This window comes from Rhagoletis pomonella, unplaced genomic scaffold (genome assembly GCF_013731165.1).
Source record: "Rhagoletis pomonella isolate Grant_MI unplaced genomic scaffold, Rhpom_1.0 Rhpom_scaffold_04691, whole genome shotgun sequence".
Lineage (NCBI taxonomy): Eukaryota > Metazoa > Arthropoda > Insecta > Diptera > Tephritidae > Rhagoletis > Rhagoletis pomonella.
Genome location: NW_023463240.1, coordinates 949 through 14,314, shown reverse-complemented (window position 1 = coordinate 14,314; position 13,366 = coordinate 949). Strand labels below are relative to the sequence as shown.

Below are 13,366 nucleotides of genomic sequence, written 5' to 3'. Positions count from 1 at the left end.
CTGAATAATAAATATAACCACATAACCAGATGACCTGATAACCGGACATGTGTGAATACTAGGGTGATTTTCTCGGAGGTCTGCCGAAGGGCCACCGTTATTTTAAAACACTTTTTTTGATCTTGCTGGGATCATAAATTTAGCCATGGGTCTCCCGAGTGGCAGTAGGTACATCTAAGCACTCGCCTACGGCAGCAAGAGCACTATTAAAATCCTAAAAATAAGCCAGAAAAAATGCAATAAAGTATTAAAAACAAAGTTAAAATAAGACCACAAGAGACTTTTTCGCTGATTTTATGTTTTTACTGTTACTAGTTTTATTGAAGTTTTTGGCCGTGACTTCATACCAACATAAGCATTTTCGCTGTATGAAAACTTTATAAAATAAAACCGGTTCAACCGGTTTTTTCTTGATTTCAAAATTGGGAACCGGGTTTTTTTTAATTGCAATTTTACAAATAAATCGAAAATCGGTTTTGGGAAAAAAGGCGAATAATCAAACACCCTAGTGAACCCCCACATTGTGTTCATAAATCTCTGGTACATTAGTTTGTTATAGATTTAGATAGATATAGATATAAGACACTTTCTTAGCAAAAAAAAAAATCGGAGCTATTTAAGCTAATGTAGGTATTTCATTTTAAATTATTTATAATCAGTGATCTCTGAGAATTAATAAAACAATTGAGAGCTCTAATCTCGGCTAATTATTATCAATCGCTGACCTGCTGAACTCTCCATTTTATGCGCACCAAATAATTGCAACTCTGCATGGTTTCTTTTCATGCCAGCAGCTGCAAGTAATTTTAGCCAAGAACTAATGACTTAAACATAAAGCAAGTAAATTTCAAACTGCAACTAAACAGTTCAAAGTTTTTTAGAGCACAGCAAATGGCACTAGAAGCATTTGGGTGTATTTTATTTTGAATATTTTCAATCAAACACCTAGCCGTTATTTATGCACAAGTAAATGTATTAGTAAAATAAAAAAACTTAAAAATTTTGTTAATTTAACAGTATTAGACATGTATGTGTGTTAGAACAAACAAATGCAATATTCGTACCATGGTTAAGTTCTTACTACACTCGGCCAATCCAAATGTTGAACCAAATACGAAAGACTTAAGCAACGAACTTCATGAAGCACTTCGACGTCTCTTTCGTATAATTTCCTTATTGCACTTTTGCATACAACTCTATACAATTTTATTCTATACAATAAAAATAACAACAATTCCGGGCGCATTCGAACTCACAAAATGTGTGCTACATCCAAGCAAACGATTAAGAAATCCAAAGCAGCAAATAAAAAATTAGCAACCCAAATACAAAAAACCTGTTTGCCAGCAACATTTTTGAATGAAAATCAAAAATATAAACGAAACAAAGTGTACAATTCGGTGAGTGAAAGAAACGAATTGCATGTTAAGCATTTAATTATTGAGAAATACATTTTATACATCGTCGCATGCTGGGATGTTTGTTTATTTGTATGTAGGAATATTATTACGATTTGCATATGGCAAATGATGCTTCGCCACTTTTTTGCATTTCTTACAACACATTTTGCATTACAAAGAGGTTTCGCTTTTTGTTTTGCGCTAAACAATGGCTGTTCCTGTTTACGGTTTGGTTGTTGTTGTTGTTGTTGTTGTTGGCGGTTGTCTATTGCTTTAGTAATGCCAAAGTGTCAAGTCGTGAACCCCCAATGAACGGCATCGTGACAACATAGCACACACAAACACTCATGCGCATAGCGAATAAAACAAACACACGCACGCATAGTGGTGGCGCGCGAGTGTTAAAACAATAACAACAACAAAATTTACTGCCAAAACTAATACTATGTCTGTTTTGATAAATAGTGATGCTGCCAATAGTTTGCTGTGTTGTTGTTGTAGCTTTTGCTGCTGTAATACTGCGAAATACTTAAAACATTCGCCACGAATGGCTCGTTGACCCAGTTCAACTTTTTCATTTTGCCGGCTCCTAAAACAGCCAAGCAGCCAAACGGCGAGGCAAGCAGGCAAACAACAACCGGGGCGTTTGATTAGCTAGCGATGGAAGGAGGAAGAGCGCGAGGGTAGATAATTAAGTTAGCTCGGTGAGAGGAGTATTTGCTCTCCATTTATACGCGTTTGGGGATAGTTGAGCAAATGGGAGAGCAAAGAATGGAAATATTAAATTAAGTTAAATAAAATAAAATAAAATAAAATTAAATTAAATTAAATTAAATTAAATTAAATTAAATTGAATTAAATTAATATAAATTCAATTAAATTAAATTAAATTAAATTAAATTAAATTAAATTAAGTTAAATTAAATTAAATTAAATTAAATTAAATTAAATTAAATTAAACTAAATAAAATAAAATTAAATTAAATTAAATTAAATTAAATTAAATAGAATAAAATAAAATAAACTAGAATTAATTTAATTACATAAAAACTAAACAATCTTATTAAAAAAATTACATTAAAGTAAATTAAATGAAATGGAATGAAATATAGTAATATACCATGCAAATAAAATTGAGCTAAATTAAAACAACATTTATAAAAAAAGAAATAAAATTAAAATAAAAAAATTAAATAAAACCAAATGCAATAAAATAGAATAAAATTAAATAAAAAAATGAAAATTTAAAAAGTGTTTTATATTAAGTTAAATCGATTTAACTTTAAATGAATTAATATAAATTAAATTAAACAAAAATATCAAAAACTAACTGAAAGAAAAATAATAAAAATAAAAATAAACATAAAGTAAAATAAAACACAATGAAAACATAAAATTAAATAAGACGAAGAAGTGTTATTCCATCTAAAAGAGGAAAACAACATTAATTTTACTAAATGACTAGATTGCATCAATCTGTTGAAAAATATTTATGAAATAAAAAGAAGCTGTAAGTGTTGTCTACTTTTACTTCAACATAATTACTTTAAACAAGTCACATGGACCTGTCCTACCAGTTACAATTTTATATATTTTCAAATTTTCAAATTATGTCAGCCTTATTTTTTTTTTTTTTTTTGTACTTAGAAGGTGTTGGTTTTATTTCCAATTGATTACATTCTGGAGTCAAATGTACCACCAGTCACAGTGGAATGGCCCAGATGAGAAAAAAACGACAAATAATACTCGAATTAAAAATAAATGAAAATGAATTACAAATGCACATACGTATATATCACTAACCATTCTCCAAAAAATTTCCTTGACTCAAAAAAAAAATTCCAAAAATATTAAACTATCAAAAATAGAACTAACGGAAGAAACTTGCTTACCGTATATGGCTTTCTAACAGCCTTTGCTTTGGCTTTGAATTTAATTCATAACTGGCGCTCAACCAATACGAAAAGCTTTAAAAAAGTGCTGCTGAGATACATACATACACACATACCAAAATATACCAAGAGAGCATGTGGAGTGAGAGCGCGCGAAGTAGGAGCAAAAGACTGACACTGCAGTCTACATAAATTGATTACTGCTCTTTGCCATTTACCTTACTTCAACTTATTAAAAATCGAATCGAAGCCATTTACCCACTTTGCTTTTGATTTTGTTGTAATTGGCTTTATTGAGCACTTCGAATCGCCAGCTCCGGCCAACCAATGAGTAAATGAGCAGCAGTGCAATCAACAGCGCGGCCACAATCTTTTCTTTGCAGTTGCGGTTGCCAGTGGCTGATCCATGGAAGCCTTAGCCGTTGCACTTGGCTAGTGTGCGCGCGCTCTGCAGTATTTACTGATTTTAATTTTGGTTTTTATTGGTGTTGCTTTTGTATTGCTCTTGTTTTTTGTAATACCTTTTATTTTTATTTTCTTGCTGTTGCTTTGCTGCTTTTCGGTGCCGTTTTTTTGCAATACCAATAGTCTGGCGGGGTAACTTTATGCAGAAGGTCAAACTGACGCCACCACCGAGTGAATTGCGACTGCGTCTAAGCTGTGTATGTGTATTCGCTGTTGCAGGTGTGAGAACGTGAACATGTATGTATGTATGTATGTATGTATGTTTGCTTGCTCTTTTGGCGGTAAGCAAAGGTGTAACTGCAGTAGCTTTTTCGTGTGTGTTTGTATGTATGGCCATACGGTGGTGCGCGTTGCATTTAAGAAATCAGTAGCGAATTGGCAAGTTTGTCGCTTCTGTCTTTTGTTTAAGTTAATTAGTTAATGCCAGTGTTTAGTGACGTAGGAGTACTTTGTGGGTCTGCGAATGGAATTCATATGGAATTTAATATCGAGGGCTTATATTCAATAGCCTCTATCTTCAATTTGTACTTTAAACGACGATATGAATGTATGTATGTATGTATGCCGCCTAACATTTTTTATGAAGGCAATTAAAATGCGCATTGCCACTCAGCTAAGTGCTTTCGACTTTGTATTTATTGATATCTTAAAAAAATACTTATGCTTACTTCAACAAAGAAGTCAATTCGAAAATGCCAATAGACTGAAACCAAACAACAATTTGCTGTTAAAGCGGCCACAGTCGCACAACATTCAGTTCTCCTGCCACCTCTGTTGCTGCTACTAGTTTTTGTTTTTATGGTTGCTGCCCGCAGTGTGACTTAGAATATTTACAAATGACTTGCATTGACGCGCGTGCGCATGCGCTCTCATAACGTTTTGCGCAACACTATGTCACCGATACCAATATAGTATGTTGGCATATTATTTGCTGATATATGTATAAGTATATAGACACGCGAATACGCTTTGATATATATGTACGATTGTATAGCTGCAATATAATTTAGGTGGAACTAGAATTGCCTTTGCTTGAATTGAGCTTTTCGTAACTGCTTTCGAACTGCTTGCAAACGGATATGCAGGGTTACTGAGTTCAGAAAACTGGCTGCAAATTGATAAATATAATCATTTCTCAGTATTTTATATCGCGGTACTACTCAAATCGTGTAATATTACAATTTACTGTGTACACATTTGCATATTTAGGAATGTCTGTGCAGTGCTAAGCCAGTTTGTGGCAAGCACGAGGTGATCAAGAAAACTCGAAATCAATACAAATATTTAGAATTAATTAAAATACAGTATCGCTAGCATTGCATTGATTCAATGTCTAATTCCTTACTGAGTACAAACTTTGCGAATTGTTCAAGGAAAATTCCTTGGGAGTTACTTGAAAGGTGACGCGACGAACAGAAATTTAAAAAGTTATTTAGCTAATAGAATTATGTAGATATTCTTTAGTTGCTGTTTTTTGTTGTAGTTTTGTAAGCTACGCAAATATGAATAAGAAACAACTATGACAGCGATAAAGGGGAATCATCGATCAACACATTTGTATGTAATTGTCCGTAGCAGCAACAATGGGCTTAATAAAGGCGATGGTAGCTACGATAAAACTATCTAAATATAATGATAAAATTATCGGCATCGATAATACATAGATAATTATCCATCGATAGCAATCGATAAAAATGACGATGATTGCAGTAGCGATAGCCATAGCTACAAATTCAATTCAAACATTTTGACAAACATTTTTACAATGACATACCAGAGCAGGGCACTTAGGATTACGATTACATTTTGATTACATTGGATTGCGATTACTGTAATTGTAATCTAGAAAATTTTTAGCATTCCGATTACTGTAATCGTAATCATCGATAAAAGTAAGTGGAAAAAATGTAAAAGCCTAGCTGTTTGGACCCTAATATTTGCAGTTATTTTCATCGTTTTTAAAGTGTAAACAGAATATACAGTAAGTACTCCACGAGTTCAATTGAATAGCTTCAACTTGCCTAAACTTGAATAAGGCTCAGTATTTCCTCAGGCTTGCTTTATAAAGCGCTTCGAGTGATCTCCATAAATGGAGCTAAATTGAATTGCGTTCCACTTGGCCAGAAAATGTTTAACTTTGCATGGAAATTTTCAGTTGAATTTAATTCTATTTGATAAAGAATATACGCTTATACGGCATATTCAATTCGAAACCCACACACGTAGTCACATAAGTAATGGTCACTTTTGTAAACAAATATGCACACTCATGCACACATACATACATACCCACACACAGTTTGAGTTCATAAAGCTCAACTTTGGTTCCGTCAAACCTGTCATCTCCTCACCATTGTTATTCAATTCACAGTCCATTGTTAATGTTTACCTACCCGATATGGCTACTGATTACTTTCAATATTTTCAAAAGTCATTGTTCGAGTTCTTTGTTTGTTTACTCAGCCACCAAGTAGCACCTTTTTGCGAATACTTACAGTACACTCGGCTTTTTGCGCCTTTCCATTAAATGCTGTAGCTAAGCTTTGTTCATAAATATATGAAAATATCTGTGTTCAAATGTTTGTTTGTCAGTGAACAAAATCAAGGGAAGCACTTTTTGTGACACCTGCTAACGATTTTATGAGTTTAGTTTGTCTTACAACACAAAAAAATAAAAAATAATAATTTGTATATTGGTTGGCGCATGCCGTGTAGACAGTTTTCGGCCGAGAAACTTCTCTACATATTTGCAACTTAATTTGAGAAAAGGAAGAATTGCGCCCCTCTCCGATGACAAATTGATTCTTGGCAATGATTTTTCTTCCCATTACTCAAATAGTTTCCGATTGAGTGGTTGCTCTTAAGTAAGTGCCTCTAAAAAAAATTCTAGGAATAGAATTTGAACCGAACACTTTGAAGCCATTTGTCGACTTGCACTCCGTCAATGTAAATATTTTAATATTTGCTCTGTCGTTTCGGCTCGTGCCTGTTCATTTTCAATTGAGCGCATTTAAGCGCCTTTAAAGCGTGACTCAATTGAACTACACACATACATATATTTACAAAAGCATCTATGTATGTGCACACATATGCATGTGAGCAAAAAAAAAAAACAAATATCACAAGAAAATTATTGCCACTTTTCGTGTGAGTTTGAAAGCGTACGCTAATTGTTAAAAAGGAAAATGTGACGTTGCAATAATTGAAACTGTCGTACTTACATACGTACATACATACTTATATACATATCAATGTGCACATACTAAATATGTGTTTTCCACAAACGATCAGTAAATAGTTCCGATTTAGCAAAATAATTTAATTGTATATTTAAATATTTTAAATATTTTTGTATGACTCATCATTTAAAATTTCGATATGATTTCTCAGCCAAAGTTGCTTTGTATTCAGACTGTGTTCAGTTTTAAAATTCAGGCGGCAGAGAAAGGAAACTTTCAGACATTTAGTCATTAATTTTATACATATTAAAAAGGAAGAGACTTCTCCAAATAAACTTTTGAGCAATCAAATGGGTGTAATACACTATTAAAATTACATCCCCTAGTACAGATATTCACAAAAAAATGTTGTATGTAAAACCTAATAGATTAAAGAAAAAATTTAAGCTGGGACACACTGGCAATCAAAAGTGAGGTGTTGGTCTTTTTGTTTAATATCTGGAATGTTTCTCATGATACATTTTTTTTGTTATTTTTTATAAAAATATGGTTGATGGTCATCAATCATAACCACATAAGTCAAACTTTCAAACTTTATGCAGAACTTAGGAAAATTCAAAAAATTTTCGTCTAAATTTTGAACTCTTTAATCTGAATTTTTAGAAAAATGTTGAGTAAACGGCTAAAAGATCGCGTTCAATTGTAATGACTTTTGTGCCGACGGAATTTTTAGTTTTTCCATATAACAAGTGCAATTCATAAAATATAGCGTTAATGTTTTTTTTTTTAATTTTGATGGCAAATGGTCTTGCGTATTTTATTCTACAACACTTTTGTCCCTTATGTTTGAAAACTTGCAAGTTCTGTATAAAGTTTGAAAGTTTGACTTATGTGGTTTTGATTAAAGCATGAACCATATTTTTATAAAAAAATAACCAAAAAATTTTTGCTTGAAAAGGATTGCAAATATTAAACAAAAAACACCATGCACTCACTTTTGATTGCCAGTGTATCACAGTCGAAGCTTTTGAGTATGTCAAAGCTTTTATATAATTTTTATAAAAACTTTAAAATCTCCGTCATCTGATCGAATTTTATTTCCGAGGTATAAATTTTCCTTGCGAAGGAGCCGATTTATAATATACCCACAGTAAGAAATTCTCTACATTCTTTAAAGGTGAAAAGCATTAATGTGCCTTGGGAAAAAGGAGGATGACGGGAAGAATACTCTCTGAAATATCGACCGCGCTGATAGCAAGGCTTAATTGCATACCAGCAGTTTGATTAAAACATCAAGCTTTGTGTTGAGGTGGTATTCGCACGTAACTCAATCCACTTGTAGTTGCGACAGGGTCATAGATTCTGGGGGGTCAACCGTCACAAAAGTTATTCGCTTGGCTTAGTGCTTAGTAATTGATTTCCTTCTTATAAGACTTAACGATAGATAGGTCGATCTTCTGCTTAGGTGTCGATATATAGAGAAAATAGTTTCATTTCGTTTTAGTCAAATAAATCCCAGTAAAGGTGCTATTTCGACGGGGTCGGAACCGAGGAAGAGGAGTGTTAGTTGAGTTGTGTTGAGTGGGCATTTGAAGAAGTGGTTGGTATCGTGGTAGGAAATCTCCATATGCTTCACACTAATTCGGTATGTTTCGGATACAGTGGTTGTTGTACGAGGTCCAGTCTTTCAGTTCATAGAGATGCCTTCTGACGAGCCCAGGGTTAGGTTCCGTCTCGAGCAAATGTCTGTTCGGGTACTCAGATCTGTATCACCTTACCAGGAACTGCTTACAGCGCTCCTACACGATATTTATTAGCATATGTAAAGGCTACTTTTCTGATATTTGCTAACTTCGTCCACCGGATAATTCCGTACACCGATTTTAACTCGCCGCTCATCTCAAATTGACAAGCTAACTCGTGTGTGTTTTTTCCTCACTATCATTTCTGAACTTAATCGCGAAAAGTTTGAGAAAATGGTTACCAAGCCGAGAAAAATAATTAAAAATATTTCGAAGGAATACTTTTATTATCCATCGCATATTTTTAGTAAATAAGTCTTCTTATAGAGTTATAAAATATAATTAGATCGAATTCCGAGTTAATTTTCTTTTTGCAAATTGCTCTAATAAAACGTTGCCAAATTTGTTGTGTAGCAACAGTCGCTTCCTGTGATTAGTGAGCAGACTTATTTCGGAGATAATTTTTTAGTCATTTTGGCATCAGAGCTCCACTGAAAATACCAACGCAAATCATATACACCGTGCAAATACCGATGTGCATGTAAATATATTATGTCCCATGTCGCTCATCAGTTATCTCGCTGCTGCTGCTGCTGCTACAATTCAGAGTACGTCACGCGATTATTATTTAAAGTGGTAAAACAATTATTTTCACATTAATAACGAAGACTACTAAACGCAGCGACGAGGCGACGAGACAAAGCGAAAACCGAGACATCGAGACTTGACATGCAAACAAAGTGTCTCGAAATGTATTTTGTATGACTGAATGTAGCTTAGGAAACGAATGCTTTTCTGCATGTCTGCACTCTTTAAATCACAATTTTGTATTACCGCATCTGTGCTAAGTTTCTTACAAACCTACAAGTTGCCATTAAAAGTAAAGCGAAGCCAGCGCAAGTGATTTCATTGCTACTTTTTAGTCATTACTTATTCTACTTTTTTTTTGTTTGTTTTTTCGTACGTATGTATGTACTTACTTCACGCTTTAGTAACGACCGACAGCGGAAGCTCCATCTGGCTGAACGTCGCCGCTGGTGGCCAGCGAAAGACGGCGCAAAAAACGGCAGATATATTTCATCAAAAGAAATGCATTGCCGGTTGACAGCTGCAGACATGATAAGGACTAATCGTCTGCCTTCATAACTACATACATGCATACATACACGTAAATATATATGTATGTATGTAAATGTGTGCAGTCAACTGGCTTAAGCTGACACAAAGTGAACGTTGACATGCCTTTGTCACGAATAGTTAACTCAATAATAATGGCAAAAACATCAGCATGAAAACATCAAAAGCAAAAACAAAAACAAAAACAAAATTATGCGTATCATAATTTGAGATTTATTGTGTAAAACTAAAAATAAATAAAAAAAATTTACACATATTTAAAAAAAGTAGTTCAACTGCTTGGCTGGAGTTAGCGTGGCTTGGCTTGCATGTATTTGCCACAGCTCAAGGTCACATGCGCTTTGTGTGTACCGATGGTTTATTGCCTCATCAAAAGCTTTCCAAGAGCTTTGTATGACTCTCGCCAAGTACTGCCTTCGGTTTATGTAAATGAGGCGTGTTTTGTTAGTTTTATACATTTTTTTCTTTTTTATTTTTCTTCAAATCTGTGCTATGCAAATCAAACGTCGCACACAATATATCATTTGTGCTCAATAGCCCGTAAAGCAACTCGATAAGTGTGGATTTAACATAAAGTTGTCTTCGAATTGTATACGAATCTAATTTTTAGCAGCCGCTGAGTGCTTAGAAGATACCAATTAATTTTTTTTTATATAATTTTCCAACATTTAGCATATTTCGTTTAATTTACTTGTGCTCAGCAATGCGTGCCTTGCGCGGTTGGCAAATTTTGTACGAAACGAAAGACTTAAGCAACGAACTTCAACCCAATTTTGTTATTACTATTTTTTGGAAAAGTCACGTCTTTAAAATCAATACGAATGTACATATCTATACATTAAATTAATATGGGGGTCTTTATTAGAGCAATAGAAGTCAAATCTAAAATATTTTAGAATATTTGTCTGTTTGTCTGTATGTTTGTTCGAACACCACTCAAACCTTAATGCTTGAAATTGAATGCAGTTTTCACTGGTCTATTGCTAGAGGTCTAACTTAAAATATAGAAAAAATTATAATTAGAGAGTTGCCACCTGTTGGAATATTGCAGTTTAAGTAAATTGTTAAGATAAAGTAAATATTGCAGTATGGAAGTCAAAAGTAAGAGGTTTAAGAAGGCTTACAGCCGAAAATATTTTCATGGAAGGTTGCCACCTGCTTGAAAATTTTAATTTAATTTAATAGATTAAATTAATTAAATATTGCAATCTGAGTGTCAGACTAAAGGGGATTATGAAAGTTTACTGCCGAAAAATATTTTTGAAGGCGGTTGCCACCTGTCTGAAAAATTTTATTCAATTTAATATCTAAAATAAACTAAATATTACAACACCAGTATCAAGATAAAGACTTTTAAGAAAGTTTACTGTTTCGAAGCGGGTATTTGAAAAATTTAATTCATTTAATTTGATAAGATAACGTAAATATTGAATTAATAGGCCTTTGAAGAAAACGCGCAATATATTGACTCGAGTTTTAAGATTATAAATTAAATTTCGAGAAGAACGCCGATACTTAACCTACTTTCTAAATGCCTTGGTGTATTAACTAACACCATAATTCAAGAAAAAAAAGAGTGCTTCATAAATCGAAAATTTGTTTGAAAATCTCACTTCATAAAGCTCCGAAAAATTACACTGAAGATGGCACAACGCCGAAAGCGGTTTGTCTCCAAACCAAAATTAATTAAGGATGACGGAAACTCATTCCGAAAAAAATCGCTTCGATGCTTTAAATGTATCACTTCTGGATGAGTTTGTGTTTTGCAAAACATCTAAATATTTGATTTGATCTAAAAGTTTGATTCAAGATAAGAAAAAAAGTTCTAGATTCAATTTTTTATTCTATGAAAATTTCATTTGGAATTCCCTTAATTCATATAATTTTTCCTTTTTCTTCCAGGACTTATACTACATTACCTTCGGTTACCCCGAGAAGGAATTGAACACAGATATTGCTTTAATAACTGGTGGGGGCAATGGACTTGGCCGATTGCTCGCTCAACGTTTGGGTAAAATGGGCACCAAAGTTATCGTTTGGGATATTAATAAAGAAGGTAAGTATGCGAGACACAAAAACTATGAGGAATTGTGACATGAAAGGAAGAAGCATTAAAAATAAATAAATAAAGGATGTTAACGCACAATTTTTTCAAAAGTTTTCACTTTTAGTACTTCTTATGTACTTAAGAAGCTCACAGAAAAAGCAGGTGCAATATTTTGTGATAATATTTTGAAAGCAATCAGAGCGAAAATTGCCTCTTCGTCTTTTTAATAAACCGTGAATTTCGAGTTAGGACACTTTTGAAGAAAAGCTCATAAAATCCTCTAAATTTATATAATTTTGGTTTATTTGTTGCTATTCCAGGCATACAAGAAACCATCGAAATCGTCGAAACTGATGGCGGCTACTGTAAAGGATATGTTGTCGATATTTCAAAGAAGGAGGAAGTTTACAAGGCAGCTGAAGTGTTGCGGAATGAAGTTGGCGACGTAAGTAATCAGAGTTTAAGTAACAAAGCTCTAAAAAAAGTATCTTAAAACTACTAATACCTAACGATTAAATTATACTTATTGGAGCATTTTGATAGAAAAAGTCAACTTAAATAGGACACACCCATAGGACCTTTAATCTTCATTTTAACCCTTCAACTGCCAACTGGTTCAAAAATTACGATACGATGTGAAACTAAGAGTCTAGACAGTTTTACGTTAAATAGTTCGTTAAATTATGTCAACAAGAAATCCACTACAATTAGTGTAAGAGAAACGAGCCTGATCGAAGTTCTTGTTCTACTGAAAGGCAAATTTTCATCAGTTGAGCTAGAGGGCAGTCCATTCTCTCAAAGCATCAAAGCCAGTGAGTAAGCACACCGGTTCTAATAACAAAGCCTGTTAACTCTGCTCGGGACGCAGTGGATCCTTTCTTTCATACATTTGAAAAACACAGAATCTTCACTCAATACGTTTTTAGTATTTAACTCATTACGAATTTTCATTTGTTCAGAGACTTTATCTCAGTCCTGCCTTTATAGCAAATACAGGGAGAACGAAATTCTCAAAAAATTTCTGGGACTGCAAGATTTAGAAAAAATCTCATGATGCCCTAAAATATGATACAGTTTCCAAAGAGGGGAAACCGTGGTACCAAAAGGTCCAAAGTTAGGGGGATGCGAAGCTTTAAACATTATAAAACTGCAGGACCAAATCAGTATCAGTTTTGTAAAAATTCTGGTATTGCATGCTTCACTGGGCAATATTTTGTTACCTGCTTATGGAGTGGGAACAAAATTTACCAGTGCGCAGAATGCGATAAGGGTGAAAAAATTACCAGGAACTTTTTTTACCGCTAACAAAATTTTGGTTACCAACGCAAAATAGGCCTGATAGAAGCTACTTTTGAAAGAATTTGTCTTTTTGACCTCCAGGCAAGCTTGACCTCGGTGAGCTGAAAAAGCTACTCGAATACTTAGGCTGCATTTCTTTATTCATTCTGAACGTTTGGAATAAACTTTTTTGTTTATTTATTCTTTAGAACGTTCCTGATGATAT

General features: G+C 33.6%; 1 protein-coding gene across 1 annotated transcript; it reads left to right on the top strand.

Annotated features, from left to right (window-relative positions):
• The first annotated feature begins 1,034 nt into the window (after nt 1-1,034).
• On the top strand, nt 1,035-12,370 carry LOC118754822 (estradiol 17-beta-dehydrogenase 11-like). Its single transcript, XM_036489695.1, has 3 exons — nt 1,035-1,400; nt 11,718-11,871; nt 12,183-12,370. Exons 1-3 carry the CDS (start codon nt 1,260-1,262, stop codon nt 12,353-12,355), a joined length of 468 nt encoding a protein of 155 aa, XP_036345588.1. The 5' UTR covers nt 1,035-1,259; the 3' UTR covers nt 12,356-12,370.
• Nucleotides 12,371-13,366: the final 996 nt, after the last annotated feature.

Bases quoted from the DNA above. Each gene is read 5' to 3' on its own strand.
- LOC118754822 (XM_036489695.1), top strand. From the start codon at position 1,260: ATGTGTGCTACATCCAAGCAAACGATTAAGAAATCCAAAGCAGCAAAT. The intron at 1,401-11,717 runs GTGAGTGAAAGA...TTTTTCTTCCAG, and splicing joins GAAACAAAGTGTACAATTCG to GACTTATACTACATTACCTT. The intron at 11,872-12,182 runs GTAAGTATGCGA...TTGCTATTCCAG, and splicing joins TTGGGATATTAATAAAGAAG to GCATACAAGAAACCATCGAA.